The 21,578-nt window shown below is 35.8% G+C and overlaps 1 protein-coding gene across 5 annotated transcripts in view; it reads right to left on the reverse strand.

Annotated features, from left to right (window-relative positions):
* Positions 1-21,578, reverse strand: part of AGTPBP1 (ATP/GTP binding carboxypeptidase 1) — a 67,529-nt gene that overhangs the window by 18,208 nt on the left and 27,743 nt on the right. For all 5 annotated transcript variants that reach the window (XM_061456278.1, XM_061456275.1, XM_061456274.1 and 2 more), the window contains 13 exons: positions 20,480-20,596; positions 19,167-19,876; positions 15,644-15,727; positions 15,276-15,362; positions 15,039-15,187; positions 13,449-13,536; positions 12,686-12,830; positions 10,211-10,364; positions 9,323-9,503; positions 7,815-7,944; positions 7,342-7,473; positions 5,581-5,757; positions 213-373 (listed from right to left, as the gene is read on the reverse strand). In XM_061456278.1, coding sequence (XP_061312262.1) covers positions 213-373; positions 5,581-5,757; positions 7,342-7,473; positions 7,815-7,944; positions 9,323-9,503; positions 10,211-10,364; positions 12,686-12,830; positions 13,449-13,536; positions 15,039-15,187; positions 15,276-15,362; positions 15,644-15,727; positions 19,167-19,876; positions 20,480-20,596 — 2,315 coding nt within the window. The remainder of the gene's footprint in view (positions 1-212; positions 374-5,580; positions 5,758-7,341; positions 7,474-7,814; positions 7,945-9,322; positions 9,504-10,210; positions 10,365-12,685; positions 12,831-13,448; positions 13,537-15,038; positions 15,188-15,275; positions 15,363-15,643; positions 15,728-19,166; positions 19,877-20,479; positions 20,597-21,578) is intronic.

A 21,578-nucleotide genomic window follows, 5' to 3' on the forward strand; every position in this document is an offset into this window, starting at 1 on the left:
TATACACTTTTAACCACTTAAGACACTCTTTTACTGTTACTCCTATTATTATCACCATTTAGATTAGACTTCACTTTTCATTGCTATCTGTAAATGCCAAACATGAACACAAGCTCTAGTCTTTCTTAGTTCTCCACATTCCAATCAAGGGTAATTTTCCCTTGGGGAAGGGGGGGGGGGAAGGAGTAGTAAGTATAATAAATGTGTGTTACCTTGTCACTTTACAGCTTGACTCCATCAGCTCATTTTCAATATCCAACAGACTAGAAGGCAGACTGTATTCCAAAGGTGAGGACATTCTTTTTAAACGCAGTAAGCCAACACAGAACTTTGCTCCCATCTCCTCCAGTTCTCTTGTCCCTATCTGCAATCCCTAATTTAAAAATAAGATTTAAAAATACAAAATAGGTATATACAGATGGACCCACACATACTGCAGAATTACTATGGAAAACACACAGTTATTTTATTTAATACACTTGTTCTAGAGACAAAACAAATAAGAATTGTAGAGTAAACACTTTCAAAAGTATCAGAGAAAACTCAGACAATAACTGCAGGATTCCTCTAAGGCTGAGCAGACATTTCTGGACACATCCACATTTCTTTGGAGCTTCCTAGTGTACACATTAACAGGATTTTACCCAGTGACATTGGAAGAGAGACTGAGATCATATGCAAGTTTAAAAGTATAAATTGTAAAAATCTGAGACACATCTTATAAAAAGGAATTTCAAATACAAGATTGCTCAACAGAGTCTCCACCAGAATGAAGATGAGTAAATTCATACTGTAGCTGTAATCAAATTCATTGCTAAGTTAGACACAAATAAGACTATTTAAGGCAACAAAGTTACTCCTTGACACAAACATCCCTTGCCTCCTGTAATGTAGAGGCTACATGCGTTAATTCTGAAAGTGTTCATTCACACATTTAGTAATTAAAAACAACAAACATGAACTATCAAGAGCCATAGCTATTTTCTAACCTGAATAATACACCAAGGCATTTTCCTCTGCAAAGAGTGTTTAGGAAATAGAACTTATATGATATTCTCCAAGTTTCCATATGTGATAAACCCTTCCTTCAGATAAATCTGTATTTCTAATTTAGCCAGCAGTGCAGTATGGAGAGACAGATTCTCTAACCTCAACTACCATTATGAAGAGAGAATGATATACTAGATTGACCCTCAACAGTTACAGAATTGGCTAGTACTGACTGCATATACACTAAAATTCAACGCCACAACCGAACCCAAACTTCCCCTTTACAACTTCTGTATCTCAGGAGAATTTGAAAGGAATTTAGTTTGGATATTCTAAGCCTCTTAATGTAAAGGATAGCTAAAAAGGAGCTTTGACAAAACAAGCAGGAAAGCAGGAGAACCAGTAATTGGTAGTAAGCTAAGTCATCAAAGCAGGAAAATATGTAAAGCAAAAAGAATGGAGTAGGATTTTTTTTACTATAAGCTAAAAAATGGGCACACAAGCTGTGACACTAACACTGTATTTTAAAATGCAAGATTTAAAAGGAAGTGTTATGTTGTTCCAGAAATGGTACAGTTCGTACATTCTTTGTGCAGTTCTGTTTTGCACAGTAAGTGGAAAGTTTGACTTTATTGCTCTTGTGAGTTTTTTCCTTAGTAGTCTTCGTAAACAAAGTGTTTTTCAGCAACAAGAATGCTAAAGCTATATCCACTATACTAAACAGGGCCATCCTGCAGCCAAAATGGTACAGAAACCTGTTAGCAGTGAACAAGAGTTGGATATTTGATTATTATTGTTAACAGTAATACTACTTACCTCTTTTATAATGCTTTTGTGCTGTAGGTTTCAAAGCACTTTATTAATAAAGGAAGAATTATCCTCACTTTACTGATGGAGAAATGGAGGCACAGAGGGTTGAAGCGATTTGCACAGTGTCTCACAGCATGTCACTGACCCCGCTGGGAACAGAAATCAGTTCTCCTCACTCTCAGTGCAGTACCTTATCCACAGAAGCCAATTTTATGTTTCTGTTTTGTATTTGTTTGCACGTCAGAAACATTCGAAGACCCCAATCATAGCTGGGGCTCCACTATGCTAATCACAGGAAGACACAGTCCCTGGCCCAAAAAGATTAAAATAACATTAAGGACAAGAGGCAACAAGTATGCAGAAGAGGAAGAAGGGTAACAGTAATCTCACTGTTACGCAGATTACTAATGTGTAGAAGTTGATGGTTCAGAAACTTTCCCAATCATTTACTTCACCTGCTGTTGAAGAAGTTATCATTAATTGGCAGTTCCTTATAGACAATATAATGGAAGTGTATCTAAGTCAAAAACGGACAAGGGTACAGTATGACAGTGCAAAGACAATTGTTAGAAAGATAAATAGCGTGTGCATGTTCTGTGGCTGCTATTTTCAGCGCAGCAGAAAGAGGATATAACTAATGAGAGACCTAAATGCATCCAACTGGAGGTGGATAACTGTGAAACTTCTGGACAATAAAAGTTTGAACTTGCTATACTGAAAGGCCTGCATACTTGCAGTAAAAGCCCATGCCAAAACACATCTGCTTCTGTTATTTCTTTATATCATAATGGAGAATGTAATGCCACACATCTGAGAAATACTGAATTTCTTAATCCATTGGTATTCTTCCATCAGCCAAATCCCTTCATTTCCATGAAAAACAGACCCAAATTCTGTTTCAGGAAATCATAATAAACAGTTGCCCTAAGGGACCTGAAGTAAAGTTCACTGAAGCCTTCATTAGACTCCTCTTCTTGATCTCCCAATCACCTTCAGTTGTTGTTTCAGTACCTTTAACTGTGGCCTATTGAAGTCCCTTAACTGTCACAAGCATTGTTTAGAAGCACAAAGCATATGTAAGTTGCTGGTTTTTGGTTCATTTGTTTTGTTTTTTTTTAACATGCACCGAATTTTATTCCTTTTTCTTTACATTTTATACAACTGTCTTTTTTCTAGACTAACATTTCAGATGTCCAGTTCAAGTCTTCCTTACTAACCACATCATGAAAATACATAGAGTGTCTCAGGATGAACTTTGCTTCCTGAAAGCAAAGATGCAAAACAAAGGCACAACAGACTGCAACCTCAAATTGAGGTGAATTTTCCTGTCATATTACTTCATAAATTTAAAAAAGCCATACAAAGATTTGGAGAAGCTAGTTGGACAAGTGAAACACCATCTTCTTGTTCTGCTTTCTTATTTGGCAAAGGCCACAAAGATATGGTAGTTTCTGAGAACTCAAAATCTAGAGATTGAAGAAGCACAGTAATGGACAAAGTCTGTTGACTGAATCATTGTCTCCTCACATCTTCTCTCCATGTGCGTCATATAATTGCCACATAATCTTTTCAATTAACTTAATTAAGCAATGTTCCCACTGATTTCAGCTTTCAGGTTGTTTGAATTATTGAAGAAATTGTTCTTTTGTCTGGCATCTTAATTATCCTCCATAGGAGAACTTGGCGCATCTTTTCATCCAAACGCTTGCCTTTCAATATCTTGAATTGCAGATGACTAACCAGTATTTGCAGCACTAATTTTCAATGCACTACAAAGACCCCATGCAAGCACTTTAAACAAGACTGCTTCCAGAAGTAAAATGAAAGAATGAAAAGAAAAATTGATGTTCTGATATTATCCAGCTCTGGCAAAGACTCAGCATTATTTTCACATAGGATGGTACCATTGAGTAATCCTCTTTGCGATACTAACAAAATTCAGTGATAATGCAAACCAGAAGACAGGGAAAGTGCTTCAGATCTTTACGCAAAACATGCAGTCCAGTCCCTCAAATCTGAACAGTCATATCCTCTGTGGTGGGAAATCGGAGGGGAGGGAGTCGCTACAGTTTAACTCCTATCTGTGTTTTGAAATAACGCATTGTGAAATGCGTCATCTAATTTATACTACAAGTTTACCCAGAGTTGCTAGCTCCACACCCTCTACAAAAAATAGCAAAAAAAGACTGCACTGTTTCATCTCTTTGACCTTCTCACTGGAGAAGCATTGCTCTTTTCTCATTCTGCCTACTCATCTTGGCCTTTTAGATACACTTTCTTAGTAAGTCCGAGCTTCACCACAATGAGGGAAAAATAAAGAATTTTCCGGTATGTTCAGAGGATGACTAAGACCTCACAAATTGTTTTATTTGAAATAAAATAAATGACAGAACCAAAATCTGATGTCAACAGGTAGTTTATATTATATAGAAGAATGCTCTTCCCTTTTAAGTAAACAATTTTCCCACAGAATTCAGCCATTTTTTCCCTCCCTTACTGAAGAAGGGCATTTGCAGGCTAAGCATCTTGAAAGTTTGTCCACAATGTATCTTCAATTCACCTTTCTGAAGAACTTTCTGTAGCAACACTGTTAAAGCCATGAAGGTTCATGTTTAAGAATATTCTGGAAGTTTCAAGAAGCAAGTTGGTGAGTTATTATTTTGAAAGCTCCATAATTATGTCAATCTGAGGAATAATGGAATATTCTTACAAAAGCAGGAATGCTTCTGTTGTTAATTGTCAAAATTAACTCCTTTAGTAGTTACAGACCTACTGAAATGCCTGCCAAAGTACCTGTCTTCCTTCTGTCCAGGGAGTTAAGGATGGGTACTTGAGCATACTTTAATACATTAAATACACCTTGTTCTAACTGTTTGGTATTGGGTTTTTTTGTTCCTGCTCTGCTCCCTGCCCTCTCTTGGTTCTAGCCTTCTGACCCTCTTTTTACCAAGCACCTTATTTGACCATGTGGTCATCTGCTTGATTAGCATTCCTAAACTATTTCCAAGCAGAGGAAACAGGGCCTTCTTCAACAAATGTTGATTTTGAAAACTTGCGTCAATATGTATCCAGTGACAGAAGTTAAAGATCAGATATTAGGGTGGTGGTTCTCCTTTTTTCCCCTACAAATATTTTCTTTGAAATAACTTTTCTACTAGTGACAAACTGTAAGCAAGGTCACCTTCTGTTTTCAAATATTCAGCCCTGTTAACACTTGAGAAGGAGACAAACTGAAAATAAGTTTTAAGTCAAGAAGTCAAACAACTGTGATGAGTTCAAATATGCATAACTTGTAGTCCTGGTAACCTGGTATGAAAATATTTTGATTTATAAGCCTGTTTCTGCAACTACACAGGAAAATTCTGCAAGGGACACTACTAAATATCTGCTGAAGAACCATGAACAGCCATTTGTCATGTGTAAAGGAAATCTTTATTCTAGTATTGGCATTACTAAGCAATTTAATAATCTACTGGCAAGAACTGTTCAGATTTTTTTAACTACATGCATACTTACGTGTTACAAGCCATAATTAATATTAATCTTGTTAAAACAGCCAATAAGCACAACATATGGGGTCGAGGATGGTTATGTGACAGATGAAGACTATTATGCAATGTGTAATACCATACATGATGTCATTTCATTCCAACATTAGAGTACACAGATCTTAGAAGAGCTTTAGAAGCTTAAAGCAAGCAAGCAGGGTTACAGAACAAGATACCAACCCAAATGGAAGAAATTATAAAGCAAGATCAATGTGACTGATATATTTCTTACCTTATATTTGCCCTGGTCACATCCACATAAAGTGCTTTCCATTGTGTAGCTCCTTTGTACTCCTATCTCTCTCCAGACAACAACTCGTGCTGTTGATTCCTTGGACTTTTCCACTACAAAGCTGCAGCTGCCCATGCAGAAAGCTGGAGCAGTTTGACTCAGGATCTTGGGGAGTACCTGCAGGACAGCAATTTGAAATATACAGCAATTTTTTTATTCCACTTATGAAAGCAGGGGTGAGGGTAATACGCAATCACAAACTGTTATCAGAAAATTTTGCTGCAATTTGAATTAAGAAAACAAGAATAAAAACATTTCTCCATCTGAAGTTTTCAAAGCCCCGTGTGTTCAAGTGACAACAGGTCTGCCACTTCCTACTTACTAAAATAATCTTTTTCAGACTCAGTCACTGAAATTTACTGTTAGTCATGTGGGTAACAATCAGGATATAAAACAATTCTTCAGGTGATAACCATCTCCTCAAAATTCACCGAGCTAACTTTTTTCCAAATTAAGTGTACTTCATATTCCATATAATTAATTAAATTAAGTTTTAGACTGCTTCAACAATCCAATTTCCAGATCTAAGACAGGCAGTATGTTATTAATACATAAAATTCATTCATATTTAGCAAAGGACTAGGTGCATATTTAACTTCCAAGAATGTGAATGAAAGTCCAGTGTAACAAATGCAGCTTTGGAAAAATATAAGAAACAGTTAAGCAAATGTAGGTATGTATGTAATGCTAAATTATTTCATTCTTTCCAGCTCTTATATGTATCAGTTAAGCCAAAGCACATGGCTACTTTGAATTTTCTATTTCAGTAGCATATTATCAGCATAAGCTTGCCCAAACATTTCAATTATGCGTTTTTGAAACCCAAAAGGCTTTTTCTCAGAAGTCTTACTGACTATTGTCTTCTGTATGCTATGGTAGTGCAGGCTGAAGTGTTGAGAAGCAGAATAGCAACAGACTCAGCACCCAGGAAATCACACACAAAAAAATGAAGAACAATAGATTTTACGTTTTAACGTGTATTTTCACACTTTTCAAGCTTAACTTTGGATCTTCCCAAAAAAAGGATTTGGACGCATTAGGTTTTACAATTAGGACGCACAGGTTTACAATTGCCACAAGGCGGCAGCGGAGTTCCATGGGACAGAAGACAGCGGTAACACATTCTTTAAATTTTGGAATTTTTTGAAGCTTAAACAATGTAGTGGATGTTGTTTGTGCAAGTTTATTACGTATATGTATTAGGGGTACACGCCTTAATTACACCTATTTATATGAGCAACTTCCCTGTTTCCATATACAAAATTAAGTCTTTCTCAGAGCAATCCAGTATTTTATTTTCCTGTTGCTAGTATATTGTTTGCCATGCATAAATGATCTCATCGAGTAGTTATAAATACACGGAAGCATATTTTCCATAGATTTAGTACAATGGTAACACTGAACATAAAAAAAAAAATAAATTCCTCCACATACTGGTACAAATAACTCCCAAAAATCGAAAATGAAGCACTCTACTCATATTAAATCCCTAGTTATGGCAATATACAATGTTTAAAACTCTCAAAATACTTCCAAGTACACTTATGAGCTAAAAAGAGATCATTCTAAGTAAGTCTGCTTATGCTATAAAGTCGCTATGTGCACACAATAATATTGGGAAATTATTTGTAAATACAAGTTATTTGCAAAGCGTATTCCAAATTCATGCCAAGTGAAAAAAGATACAAATGTCAAACTTACCCTGTAACAAGGATCTTCCATCAGGTCACAAGCAGCAGCATTAACATTAGTGTGCCACATTGTCTCTTTGATACTGCAGCCATACATAAATACATTCTTCTTACGAGAGTGACCATGATAATCACAATAGACCTAGAATAAATCATTTAGCAAAATAAAGACAAGGCATTTGGAATTACTATTTTATAAAAGCAAGAGAAGAACAAATAAAAAAGTTATTTATACTATAACACAGCTCCTTATATAATTAACTGTGCATTAAGACAAAAACCATAGGATTCATTGAAGGAAGGTTTAACCTTCTATCCTAGCAAAGGAAATAGACCTAGATCTAAAGATTTGCAGAAGACCAGGTCTCCAACACAAGTTTGAGTGTGACGCAGCTTACAAACTATATTAAAATATTTAGTTTACAGACTAGCTACATAAACAAGGTTAAAGAGATTCAGAATTGTTTACACACACATACTCACCAAAGGTAAACGTTTTATAGCAGCCAGATATTGAAGTAACCCTTTAGCATGGTAAATAGTGGGATGCAGATCTGGATTTGGATTTTGCCACTGTCTGTTTAAATCTTCTCCACTTAAAGAGCAACGGTGGCTATTGTGGGGGGTGGAAAAACGCACGATGTAGTCTGCATTATCATACTTTTAAATAAGCCTCCCCCCACCTCAAGTTTTCCTTGTCACCACTGCTTCTTTGGAAGAGTCTGGTAAGAAACAAACCAGTTTTCTAACATGCCAAATAATGTAAGTGTTTGGGTTTTTTTAAGTTATGTCATAAAAAAAACCCTAAAAATAAATTAGAAGTAGCTTCTTATATGAAGTCAATTGTAATGTTTTTGAATCGCTGTTGAAACTCGACTTCTGATTCTATTCAAATGCTACTTCAAAATCAGTAATTTCAAATATATGGTATCTTTACAGTTCTGGTGTTTTGATTTCTGTAATATAAACACTAATGTCAACCAGAAATGTAAGACTTGAAACATGAAGTTGTTAAGAGAGAAGTAGCTGTAAGAAAAACAAACAAACAAAAAAAGAAAAAAAACCAACCCAACCAAACAAAAAACCCAGCAAGCAAAAAAACATCATCTCTTCATTCAGTCAACAATCAGCAAGAAATTTTAAAGTTGCAGAAATTTATGTTCAGGCAGTCATCTTCAGTACATTTGTCTTAAGACTGTATGTGCTGGATTTAATTTTCCCTGTATGAAAAAATTTCACTTGCATGCTGAATGATTTAATTCCAGGTGTTACGTTATATACATGTTTTTTACATATTTAAATACATGGTTCTACTAAAATCTATTAATTGTTTTTTTATTTTGTTCAGAAAACGTTTTAGAATACTATCCATAACTAGGTGAGAAGGAACTCACAGTGGTATCAAAAAGTTCTGAAATATTCCTTGAGTACATTAAGAAAGGTCAAAGAATTACTATTAATAACTTTAAAGCAGGATACTCTTACCCTTTCCCTTGTACACCTATTAACTTTCCCCCTTTTAATAACATTTGACAACAGCTATTTCTGTAACAGCCTTCTAAATACTAAAATTTAAAAAAGCAAAATTACATAAAAAGCTCAGATACAAGAACTATTATTTTTCATGAGAACCATGAACTTGCTTTGCTTTTCCTAAAAGCAGCTGTGCTCTCATGTAACACTCTACACATAAAGATTGTAATTCAGAGCCAATTAAAATTCTATGTAAAATCACACAGAAATTATTATCGTCCATGAACAACTGAAAATACCTTTTATAAAACTGAAATTCATTGAGCAATGCATCTGCCTTTAAAAAGCCAAAAAATTGAAAAGTCCTAGCAATTTTGTAAGCATAGACTTTTCCATATTAAGTATTTTATTTGTGTGTTTCTGGGATTAGGTTGGATTTTTTTTTATTTACTTTTTTTAATAACACATGCAAAGACTTAGTAGTACACATATATATTTGTGAGTAAACTTATGCTTACTTTCCATTGATGACACCATCTGGATTGAGCATAGGAATAATTTTGAAAATATAAGATTCTCGTAAACATTGGGCACTTGGATTATTGCTCATAAGATATTCCAGGGTTCCCTTCATAACCCAGCTTGCATTAGTCTCTCCAGGATGTACACGAGCAGACAGGAAAACATAAGGACGATTCCCTAAAAGAAGTACGCATAGACATTGCAAAAAAATATTCAGCCGTTTATTTGAAAAAAGAGGCAATAGTCAGTTTCACTTATTACAACGCAAAATACAGTATTTGGCAGTTGAGTATTATTAAGAATCAGTATTATTGATAGAGCTTGCCAGAATATTGTTATACGGTCTGCTAATCACAGAACTTTCACAATGGAATTTTAAATTCAATCATACAATCATATAGCTACAACTAGTCTGAGCTGGCAATTATGATATAATTTTGATCGCTTTTTTCCAATAGCCAACAAAAATACTGGGCTGAAGGAACAAAGCAGTAACACTGTCATAACTGAAGCTTACTTAAAAATGCAGTAGCTTAGATACTGGCTTTGTGAAAGATTTTTTGACAAGCAAATAACCTGAGCATCTGGAGAAAAAAAATTACTCAGAAATCAGGTATTTTTTTTCCAAGAAGTGTTGTCTGCCAAATGTAGCAATTGATTTAAAATGTATGAATATATATATTCTTTAATATCCAGATATAAATATCCTTGACTACCACAAATAAATATTAAATACAAAGCAAATCCTGAATATTAACACCTCTAAATTTAATGTAATTCATTAAACTTATTTTATGATACACAACAGTTAATACTAATTTTCTTTTCATGCAGAGCTAGTTTTAGATTATTTTCAGTTGATGAGAAATAAGAATCATACTTACTGAACTGACAGATATGTTCACAGTAATTAGACTCTGGCATGGCTGTAATAGTGACTAAGGGACAACTGTTGCCAGCCAGAGTCTCACAGAGAACATCTTGTCGAAAATATATCTGTTGCGGGTTGTGCATAGATTCCAGCTTCTGAAGATGCATCTTCATCCCAAAAATAATGAAAAAATACTTGAAATCCTTTGCAGTCACATATCACAACATATTCCACTAATCTTTCTTTTTGTTGTTCTAAAGTTTGATCATAATTTTGACTACAAAATATCATTCTCTACACCTCTTGTCTCTATAAAGTCTATTTCTCCAACTGCTTTGAGGAAGATAAAGGCACAGAGGGTGCTTTATTTTCTACCAAATGATACTGTAAGGGTATGTGGGAGGTAAGAACCTCTGCGTCATTAAGGTTATCTGGTATGGGACTTTTCAGTTCTGCACTGAAATAAATAAGTATAATAACGGGAGAAGCAACAAACAGGAACAGAAACAATCCTGGTAGACAAGACATAACAGAAACAACAGCAAAGACCAAAGTCTCAAGTCTCTAACTGAAGGCCCATTAAGAATCTACAGGCAAACCTTGAAGAGAGACACATAAGGGAAAAAGAGGAAACAAGAACATAAGGACTGGAGATATTCAAGGGAGGCCTGTGGGACTACACAAAAACTTACGCACCTGATCCCTGCAGTCTGCCCTTGGTTATCTCTCTGTGCAGCCTCACTCTATCCCGTGCATGCAAGTGCTAAGGGGACTAGGTGCAACTAACAAGACAGGTTTGAGTGGGTTTTGGATAAGCAACTGGAGTGAGCAAATGTCTCAGCACCAGTAGCTGGAGAAGCCACGCCTATTGGGAGCATCTCTGTGAGAAACACAGACTTTGTGTCCAAAGTTCCAGCTACTTTTGGCAAGCACAGTTGGTGCCAGCAGCTGAAGCTGTAGGCCATGTAGGCATCCTTCAGTCTGCAGTGCCAGCAAAAGCATGATGGTGCCTCAATGCCAAGTACTGGAGTGGGTAAGGATCCTGGTGTCCAGCCACTGCGGCAAGAACAGTGTGTCCCCCAAAAATCAGCTACTAGGGTGAGAAGCACAAGTGAAACAAGGGAAGTGTCTCAGTGCTCTCCTCAGAGTAAAGACATAGGTTACAAGCCAGTGCGCCTGGTGCCAGCTGCTGGGGACAGAAGCAATCATATGTGCCTTCCCCAAACCTACTGTGCAGAAGGGCTGCATGTGCAATTTGCTAGCAAAGGTGGACTATGATTATGAGGCCACAGGTGGAGGCAGGGGTATCAAGTGGGCAGACAGTCCATGCTGGCATCTGAGAGGAACCACAAGTGTGAAGTCCATATGAGATGAGTGTGCAAGTACAGACATCTGTTTGACACTGAGCATCAGGCTAGACTAGCCTGCCAGCTGGAGGCCTGTGCAGCAGGTTGAGACGGAATTTAGGCAGGGATTTGGCACGGATGAGCCATGCCGGTCATCCACAAATGTGCCTGTGTTGTGATTCTAGAGAGAGGGTGTGTGTGTACTTCTAGTAGCAAACAGCAATCAGTACCAGCTGGAGAGATGAAAAGGGACTTGAGTGTCTGCAATTATCTTTCAAGCAAGCCCTGGTAGTGTTATACACAGGTGCAGTTGAAGGCAGCACCTTGTCTGCGCCAGTTTGTGTAGCCAGCCATGCTGGAGGCTGAGAGAAGTGCAAGTGTGTGTGTGTCTGTCTCTCTCAATTTGGGACACACAGATCCATTAGTGGTTGAACTTACAAGCAAACAGGAAAGCAGCAGCTGTGTCTACCAGCCTGGGACAGAGACCCCCAGGTCCCTTGGCTGGGCTCCACCAACCAGGCAGAAGGAACTGCCAAGCCTCAGAGCTGCTGAAGGCAGCAGCCTTTTGTAACATCTCTTAACAGGTACCACTTCCAAGAGCAAGCATGGTCTAGTAAAAACCTTTATTCAGTGCTCTTGCACACTGGCCTCTGAATTACCAAGTTCACTTTTACTGCTGCAACAGAAAGAACCCAACAGATACTCAAGCCAAAAGTTTTGCTTAGTACCAAAAGCTTCAAAACTCTTCGCCAATTCATTATCCTAAAAATGTCTCTAATTGTCTTAAATATAGAAACTTGAATAGGTCAGTTATGAAGAGGTATGTGTAGAACAGCAGGATATGAGTCATTTGACCAAAACATAAATGCTTTACCCAATTAGCACTGTTTCCAGTCAATTATGAATTACAATTCCCAGAAAGCCCATTTAGCCTACAAGTATCAATTTTATTTTTCCGAGGACTGTTCTTTAAAATAACCTATACTCTTCACCAGTGTAAACACTCTCATTTTATGAAAATTCTCCATTTTAAAGAGCATTTTGACCTTTATAAAAATAAATAATTCACTCATGAATGTTTACGTTTCACATTGCCCGAAAGTACAAATATTTTTCTATGTTACAGATCATAAACTTCTTACCTTTAAAGTTGAGTATGTATATGGATAATGGTAAGCAAAGTAGCAGACATCATCTTTATGTTGGAAAGTCACTGTGAATGTAATCGTGTAGTAAGATTTTCCTTTCTGACCTCCAGCAGCTATAGAACTTCTTGAAAAGTGATTCCTAAGAGTAAAATGAAGGTAACAAACACATCAGAATATTTTTATATTAGCAATTCTTCCTGAATACACGTTTTAAGAGCCAGGAATGTTTTCAGTGATTGTGTTTTTCTTCTATGTACATCCAGGTTAAAAACACTGGCTACCACTCTTTGTAAAGATACTTTATTATGACACACATTCATTCATACTGACCAAAAAGGGTAATGCATGCATATGCTATACTATCTCATCCTGTGCTCCAGGACTGGTGTACAATGACTGCACCACAGCATGTGGAAGTCTAATCATAAGCATGTGATCTGTATTACTGGAAGTCACTATTAAGATTCCAAGTAAGCATGCACGCATACATTTTCTTAAAAGCTTCTCTAAACACTATGCAATCTCTAACAGAAGTATAAAAGATGATCAGCTTAAATATTAGCATTATGCTAACAAAGTAAGACCCTATGTATTTTGATCACTTCTGTTGTTCTCAATAGTAATTCAGGAAGAAAACTCTGCTCCCAACAGAACTACTAAAATAGGATTATCAATCTCAGAAGCAAGCATTTCTCCTTAAAAATTGTCCCTCATATTAATCTTCAGTGTTTGCTGCATGTTTGATTGGTGTACTTACTTATAGTAACAAATATCTGTCCCAACACGAGTCCAACATGGTCGAGAATTTAATGCTTCTTGAACAGAATACATGAGGGGCTGCATACCTTGAAAAATTACATCTCACTTTAATATATAACAACATCAAGATCTTGGCAGTAACAGACCACATCAACACTGTCAGCTTCCAAACTACCTATACTGATTTACTCACTATCATATAGTTCATGAATGACTGGGCATTGTACATGCTTTCAATCAGCTGAAAAAATATTCTTCCCCCTCTTCCCTCATAACATCTTAATTTTCAGAAAATAACAAATTAAAGGAAGAAAAAAAACCCACAGCAGATAAAAATTAAATGTTTAAATGAAAGTTGTAGTTAGCATGAATAGTAATCTACAAGAAGCCTTGGGTCCCACTCCATCCACCTCACCATTACCAAAAAATTTCAAAGAGAATATAAAAAGTTGATACTATCCATTCACCTGGATAGCTGGAAAATAACTGATGTTTCAGGACAATTATGTTTTTTTTTAAAAATTAACTCTTTGAAGTTTGCATTTTTTTGAGAATATATTTAAAGTGAATTATTAATATGAAGTTAGAGTAGGAAATAACACATATTAATTGAGCATTATTTACTAGTTAGTCAAATCCATTTACTGATTCTGTGTACTTAAACAAAAGTAACTATCAAGGAAGTTTATGCAACATATGAATGAAGATCTAAGTGATAAAAATTAATCAATAATGTAAAAGCACCTTATTACTCGCCAAACTGCCTGGTATACTTGGATTTTATCAATGTGAATTGCACAGTTGTGAGAAAGAAGAATATGGTGTTACTCTGTTCCAATAGTTTGAGATTGGGGGTGGAGAGAGGGGAGCTTTTCCTCCTCCTTCTTAAGAACAAATACCAGAAAATCCAGGGGGAAACAAAAAAAAACAAAACAAAAAAAAAACAAAACACCACAAACCAAATGGTTTTAAGCTGAATGACACTTACACCCCCCAGACAAAGTAGAAGACTGGCATATTCACTAAGACAGTACTTTTGCATGAGTTACAAGCAGCAAGCACTACTCGCTGGAGACTGCAAGGGTCACATACGATGCCCAGCATTTCAAAGGAGACTTGCTTTCCCTTCTCAAATAATGTGCCTCTCTTCCAATTAATGAGACAATACAGTTTGAGAATGTCTCCACTTACTTTCACATCTGAAAATATACGTTTATTCAGAAAGGGATTAATGATGACAGCTGTCATTCTTGTGCCTGTGTGGATCAACAGGCTTTGGTATCTACTCCGCTCTCCCCCACCACTCAATGAATGCTCTTAGGACAAATTTTAGCTACAGCCACCAGGAATTTTCTTCTGCTTTTGCCTCCCTTACAAGAAAACTTCATTTTGAAAACAGAGAGCCATTGTTTTAAGATACTTCTTTTCAACTGAAACTTGTTGAAACATTTTCTAGTAATGCTTTAAAAAAGAATCTGATCTGACAACATGAATATACTGCTGATCTCAGGGCAGAGGGAAGGAAACAGCTGAGCTGTCTAATACGTTTCTGCGTATTTCTTGTCAAAGTACGGGAAATGTATCTTACCGTAGTTAAACTGACTGTTTGACTTTTCACAGTTGACGATGTTAAACCGGTAACCAATGCCAGTTTTCATTCCACTGACTTCAAAGTAAAACCACTGATGATAATGATTGCTATTTATATCCGAGTTCAGAATTAGATCATATTCGTTTCTAAAGATTAACAAAACCAAATACATCTTTTTTTAAGAAGCAGAAATAAAAGGCCTTCTGTGTGGAAAAAAAATTTGAAATATCTTACTTTCTGATCTGAATAACTTTGCGCAGGTTTCCAGATTCAAATTTGGAATTAAACTTCAAAACATCTGCTTCCTCTGGTACCAAACAACTGTAAGTAAAAAAAGGGGCCAAAATGAACAAACTTAAATAAGAAAACAAAAAAAATTAAAAAACTCCAAACTCATTATTTTAGCCCTCACTAGATAATTCAGAAATTATTTTGAACCCTCCTCTAAGTACAGCCTGGAAAGCAGAAACACTGTTACATTAAACATTCATTGAAGGCCATCACAATAGTACTGCTTTAAATATTACAAATCATACCACAGAGAAAGTAGAATAGGCTTAGTGTATCACTGAATATTGTTTTCAGAATGGTAAAAAACTTACCTCAAATTATCAAGGTCATAAACAACTCTGTCTATAATGTCATTTTGATGAATCAGTCTTTCAATATCTTGAGATATTTTTGTCCTACAATATCAAGCAGAGTGCTCATTTAAATTGTTTAATACTGTTTCCAAATACAAAAGAGGAATTGCCGCATACAACGATGAAAAACTACAAAGTTGATATGAAGATAGTGAGACAGATTTTCAGAGAGATCGCAGCATCACCCCCCTCATGTGCACAAACTGTAAGTGTTCGTAAGTTTAAACACCTGCATTCACAGCTGACCGAGTCCACTATCTGTATGTGTGGGAACTGAGTTCTCATGCACACAATGGGTTTTATCTTATGCAGAAAAATGCACCACTTCATACTTTATAGTAGAAACACAAATTACTCAAACATTATTTATGTTAATGCTTTAATCAAGGACAGCACTTTATAACATTAGTAACTTAAATGAGTCCTACCATAACTAAAATTAAAGAGTTTTACAGAGTAGGTTGTACAGTGAGTGTGTTAGTGCACTAGCTTTTCACCTCTGGAGATCTAGGTTCATTTATCAACTAGGTAACAAGTAAGAGTGAATTTGGAGATGTCAGCCAAATGTCAGGTGTATGTTTATCCAGATCATAAAACCATTGCACAACTGGCAGTATCTAGGTCCTGGTCTGGAAAAGTAAGAATGTGTTGCAGTTCAAGAATGAAATATAGTGGCAGAGCTGTGTCGAAAAGCTTGCACAGCACCTGCAATAAGAAGAAAAGGAGGCAGATTAACAACGAATAATACAGGAACAGAGCAGTAAAGTACATTCAGGCTGAAAATTCTCCATTTAATTAAAATAAACATTGTTAACAAATGACAAAAAGAAGGTAACTGCATAACTCCAGTGCCTCTTATTAAATTAAAACTGGAAAACAAGTCACAAGTCTAATGTATTGACAAAATTGTAGAGGCTGACTCACCACAATCTATCTGATCAGGTTCCGCTCAGGGCAGAACTAAAGATTTTTGATCTTGCACTTGCTCTTACAGAACTCTGTAGATCACAGTGCGCCTCAGCTCTAAGGGGTCATAATACTTCCTATCATCCCAAGAGTTTTGCCAAGACAAAATCCATTAATATCAGGCATTCAAAACCCATAGTAACAATCAGTGTAGACAAAAGAAATGGTATTCAAGATGCACATGAAAAGCAGTAGCTGACATTTTCAGGTTCCAAAAATCAAGATGAAAGAGAAGCTATTTAAGATAACTAAATAAAAGAAAAAAAAACAAAACCAAAAACACCCACTGGTTTTGATGTGGAGCTCTCTGTTTATAGATTAGTCCTCTGTGGATCCTGATTTAACTGGTAATGACTTCTAAGTGTGAGATAATTAGAAAAAATTAAAGTGTAGAGCAAAAAACAACCTAAAACTTCAGGAATAGAAAAAAAGTAGAAATTTAAACCCAAACTTAAAATTTTCTTCCCCAAAAGGCTGAATAATATGAAACACTTCAGTCATTCTCGATGATGTTTTTCCAAACGATAATAATCGGGTGACACATTTTGTGAAAATTACATGTTCCTAAATGTAAATGAAAAAACAAAGGCACTCCAAAGCACAAATTCAAAAACACTGCAGCTCCAAGCGTATCGGAAGACTAAAAAAAAAATAAAATAAAATAAAATATCCCGCATCACATCTGTCTAACAGAAGTATAAAGAAAACCCACAAATGTCCCACCTCAGCCCTCAAGATTTTTTTAAATTACAAGGACGTATTAAGACAACTGTTTGTTTTCTAAAGTTTTCTAAGACTTAGCTGAAAAACTGTTTACATTAAAGAGAACACAAATCCCACTGAATGCCAAAAGTTCAGACACAGCTTTGTAGAAGACTGAAAAACTTCTGCATGTCTCCTACCAAATTAATTTTCACCATCTTCCTATAAACTATAAATTCCTAAAAAAAATAGGCCCTTTATAAACAGGTTCCATTCTCAGAAATTTCTCATATTGCAGTAATGAGACTGAGTCACTTGTAGAAAAATGAATTCTTGGAATAGCATACCTTAAAAAGGTGATGCAGGATTTTTTATTCAAGTTTAGCAATTTTACCTGATATTTCATTCTTGTTTCACGCAAGATCTAAAAAAGTTACTTTCAACACAGAAGATACAACAAAAATAAGAGATTTTTGAGTTAAAGTAAAATATACTCCAGAATTACCTTCATGGTATAGAAATCAGCTTTATGTATAAACACTCGTGGGTTTGTGGTTAAAAGTGAGAATTAATACAGTGCTTTACATCTAAGAAGAACGAGCATCAGAATGCCAAATTCTATCTGTCTTCACTCAGTTTTACTCAGGAAGATTCAGAATTACTAAGTACTACAAAACCAACATGACAATTTGCAAGATTTTCTTAAAATGCAGTTCTTAGGTGATTTCTGTTTCAAGGCTATCTCTTGTCTTTATCAGAATCTTTCTAAAAAATAAGCTTATAGGGAGGATTCTTCTCTGACAACACTGGTGCTTTCTAGTAATGTTATATTTATTATATCACTAATGTTTCATCATTTGGTCATTTCAATAGAATGATCACTTTTTTATGACACATGTGAAACACCTGGAGGATTCTAACTAGACAACCTAAAGACACTTCATCTCTTAATCACTTTAATACTAAACATAAATATGAAGAATCCCATAAAACTGGTTAAATTTATAAAGCTGAAAGTATTCAATCTAATAATTAAGCAAGTGTCAAAGTCTCATAACTACTCAAACATATTCTGCCAACATGTTAATCTTTTTTTAGAACTTACTGCGCATACGAGCCAGCTCTTTATACTATCTCTGCAAATTATTAAGAGTCACATCACCCTCCACCATCTTCTATTATCTCTTAGTGAAGAAAGAAGTGTGTTGATGCATTGTTTTTTGTGGTTTATTTTTCATTCTGTATTTATTGTGTGTCATTCTGCAGGACCTAACCCAAACTGCACCATCCTTTGTTACCTCTAAAATTTGTTACACTGCAAACACTAAAAACAAACATGTAAGTGTATTTATTTCCTAATTTTTCCCACTACATTTTTTCTGAAAGACAGCTTTGTTAGCAAAAAAAAAGAGCTAAAATATCTTAAACTATTAACTGTCATATCTGTGTTAAGACCTGAAGAGAGCACTCAGGTAGGTTATTTGGTTTGTTTGCCTGGGTTTTTTTGGGGGTTGTTTCGTTCTTTTACATACTGCAAAACTTAAATGGGCACAATGAGAAGGCAGAAAGGGAGACTATAAATTAAATTTGGTATTGAAACTGAATTACAGAATTAACAATTACAGAATCAGATTGTGCTCTTGTTTATGGCTCTGCACTGACCAATGCGTACCCACCTACCTCCAAACTGCTTTTCACTGAAAGTTAATTTAGATGCCAAAGTAAACATTATATATGTGCCTGTTAATCTTAACCTAAAGCTTGTTTCTCAAACAAATGAAAAAAACAACAGAAAATGAGTGCGGTAACTCACCTCTGCACCCCATATAGCCTTTCCAGAATAGGCTCTTTAAATGGGGGTGGAATATGGCCAAAATAATCTGGATAGGCCACTTCTGAATATTCAGGAATAGACTTTGTGGTTTTTACCATTTCAATATAAAGATCACAGTCATGAACTGGTGATACATCAGAAACTTCAAGCATGACTTGTTCCCCTGATGAACTAGATGTGGAATCCTCCCCCTCTGAATCTACTCCAGTGCAGCAGAGTTTTCCCAGGTGGACAGATGATCCTTCAAAGAGGCTACTTCCACAGGGTGAAACATGTTCACATGGGTTACTACAGGCAAGTGTGGTAAGGCTAGTTTTGCTTTCCTTCGTTATTACGCATGCTGTACTGTAATACTGATCATTTTTTGCACTGCTCTGCAAACTCATTCTGTCTAAGCCTTTCACAATTTCTTGGCTTAGACACTGGCAGGATAGAGATATGTTTCTTTGATCATTTTGCTGATGTAAACTGCTGTCTTTGATGCTATCTTTCTTTGGTAGTTCCAGAAAGGCTGGCCTGCTACTGTATTCCCCTATCAACACAGGATTGCCCTCCTTCAAAGCAATTCCTTTTGTTGACTGTATTGTTTCAGCAGAGTACTCCTCTCCGGCTGTAGGAACAACAATAGGTCCACTCAGATTTGCACCAGGTATAAAAGGCTTTGGTTCCTTGGAAACTAAGTCACATTCCTTGAAAAATAAAAGAGAAAAAAAAAAAAAAACTATTAAAAAAAAAAAGAAGTAAACCATTCCTAAAGTTTCATTTATATCAGAAACCTTTCATAATTTCTGAGATATGCTTTACAATAGTCCAAATAAGTGTAATTTAAGAAATGACAGTTATTATATTTTAAACGTACAAAATCATAGCAATGAAGTTTCAACTTTTACAAGAAGATAGTGTCAAAGTGACAAACAAGTAGTTAATCAATATCAAATTATCAACTCAATGCAATTCTACAGATATTTTAACCAACTACTTTAAAGAGGTGCACAGCATTTATGGAAATACCTAATACAATGAATCTCTGTCAAAATCCTATGTCCTTTGTTACTTTCTGCTGTATGCCATAATTAGACATCAGAAAAGTTTTCCTATGTATGTGCCCACAGTCCCCTTATCACTCAAATTAAAGTAATCAGTAACATTTAACTAAACAACTTTTTAGCACTCTCATATGCAGACTCTTATTTTTTGGCTACAGGAACTTTCCACCCAAAAAAAGAACGTCAAAGTGTATTCCAGAGACAACCCATCATGATGAGGAATGTCCTGGGAATCATATACTTTACCTGAAAGTTTTCTGAAAGTTCTGGAAAGAATCGTTCATACATTTTCAGTTCTTCTAAGGGTCTTCCCAATTCCTGTCTAGGTTTCAGTTTATTAATATCAGTCTCAATATCGTCATTCTGAAACAGCAGGGGAACAAACAAATCTTGCATCCAGAATTAATAAACTTCTAAAATAATTATATTTACTTTTACTTCTTACATAGCTATGCTTTAGAAGTTGAGTATCACTCTTTTAAAACTAGCTGAACTGCACTTTTCATCATGAAGGTTTAAGCAGCTCAGTTTTATTAGCATGTCAAAGCTTCTATTTCAACAGAACTGTTACAAACATCTACATTTTCTTGCTGGTATCCAAATGTATTATACATGGGCATCAGACTACATGATAATCCGACTACTGCAGTCTCAAATGTGGAGATTTCATCTGACTTCAGTGTCACAGGAGTAAGTGCTTCTGTAGAAGATATTCCCTTCACAAGGGCTCATGACAGCCTTGAATATAATTTGCCATTCCAGTCCATGGACAGACAATCCAATTAACTCCTGAGTGTATGCACCATAAAAATACAGAATAAGATAGTTCTGACCAAATGCCCTTTGATGTACTGACCAGCAGTAAAGACTTTCCAAAGTGATACAACAGTGCAAGGTCTGTCTCTACCTCTACAGTTGGATGAACTTCAATATTACCTTGCTAAAACACTTACCTAGTCAATCCCAGTACAGACTGATGGAAAAGTTAGAGCAGCTACTACATACTGAGCAGCTCAGGTGGGAAGAGCAGGCTGAGAGAAATATAAGTCATAAAAAGAATACTGCTAAGAGTTTGCAGTTCTGTTCCACTGTACTCCAGTCATACTAAGTGTGAAGCAAAGTGGTTTTGATAAAAATCTTGAAACAATCTGAGCAATAAATGCTGATATTTTCAAGAAACATACACCTTTCTTAAGTTTCAGGAACTTTTTTAATTTTAGAAGCTGCCCTGAAAACTTCCTGAAAGTCATTTTAACACTGCAAACATAGCTGTATGCATGATTCAAGCAATTTAAAAAAAATAAAAACTGTTATGCCTGATTTTTGCCTGTTAATTTTTTCTCAT

This window comes from Pezoporus flaviventris, unplaced genomic scaffold (genome assembly GCF_033815535.1).
Source record: "Pezoporus flaviventris isolate CSIRO_AGI_PZ_B2104156 unplaced genomic scaffold, CSIRO_AGI_Pfla_v1 ptg000022l, whole genome shotgun sequence".
Classification (NCBI taxonomy): domain Eukaryota; kingdom Metazoa; phylum Chordata; class Aves; order Psittaciformes; family Psittacidae; genus Pezoporus; species Pezoporus flaviventris.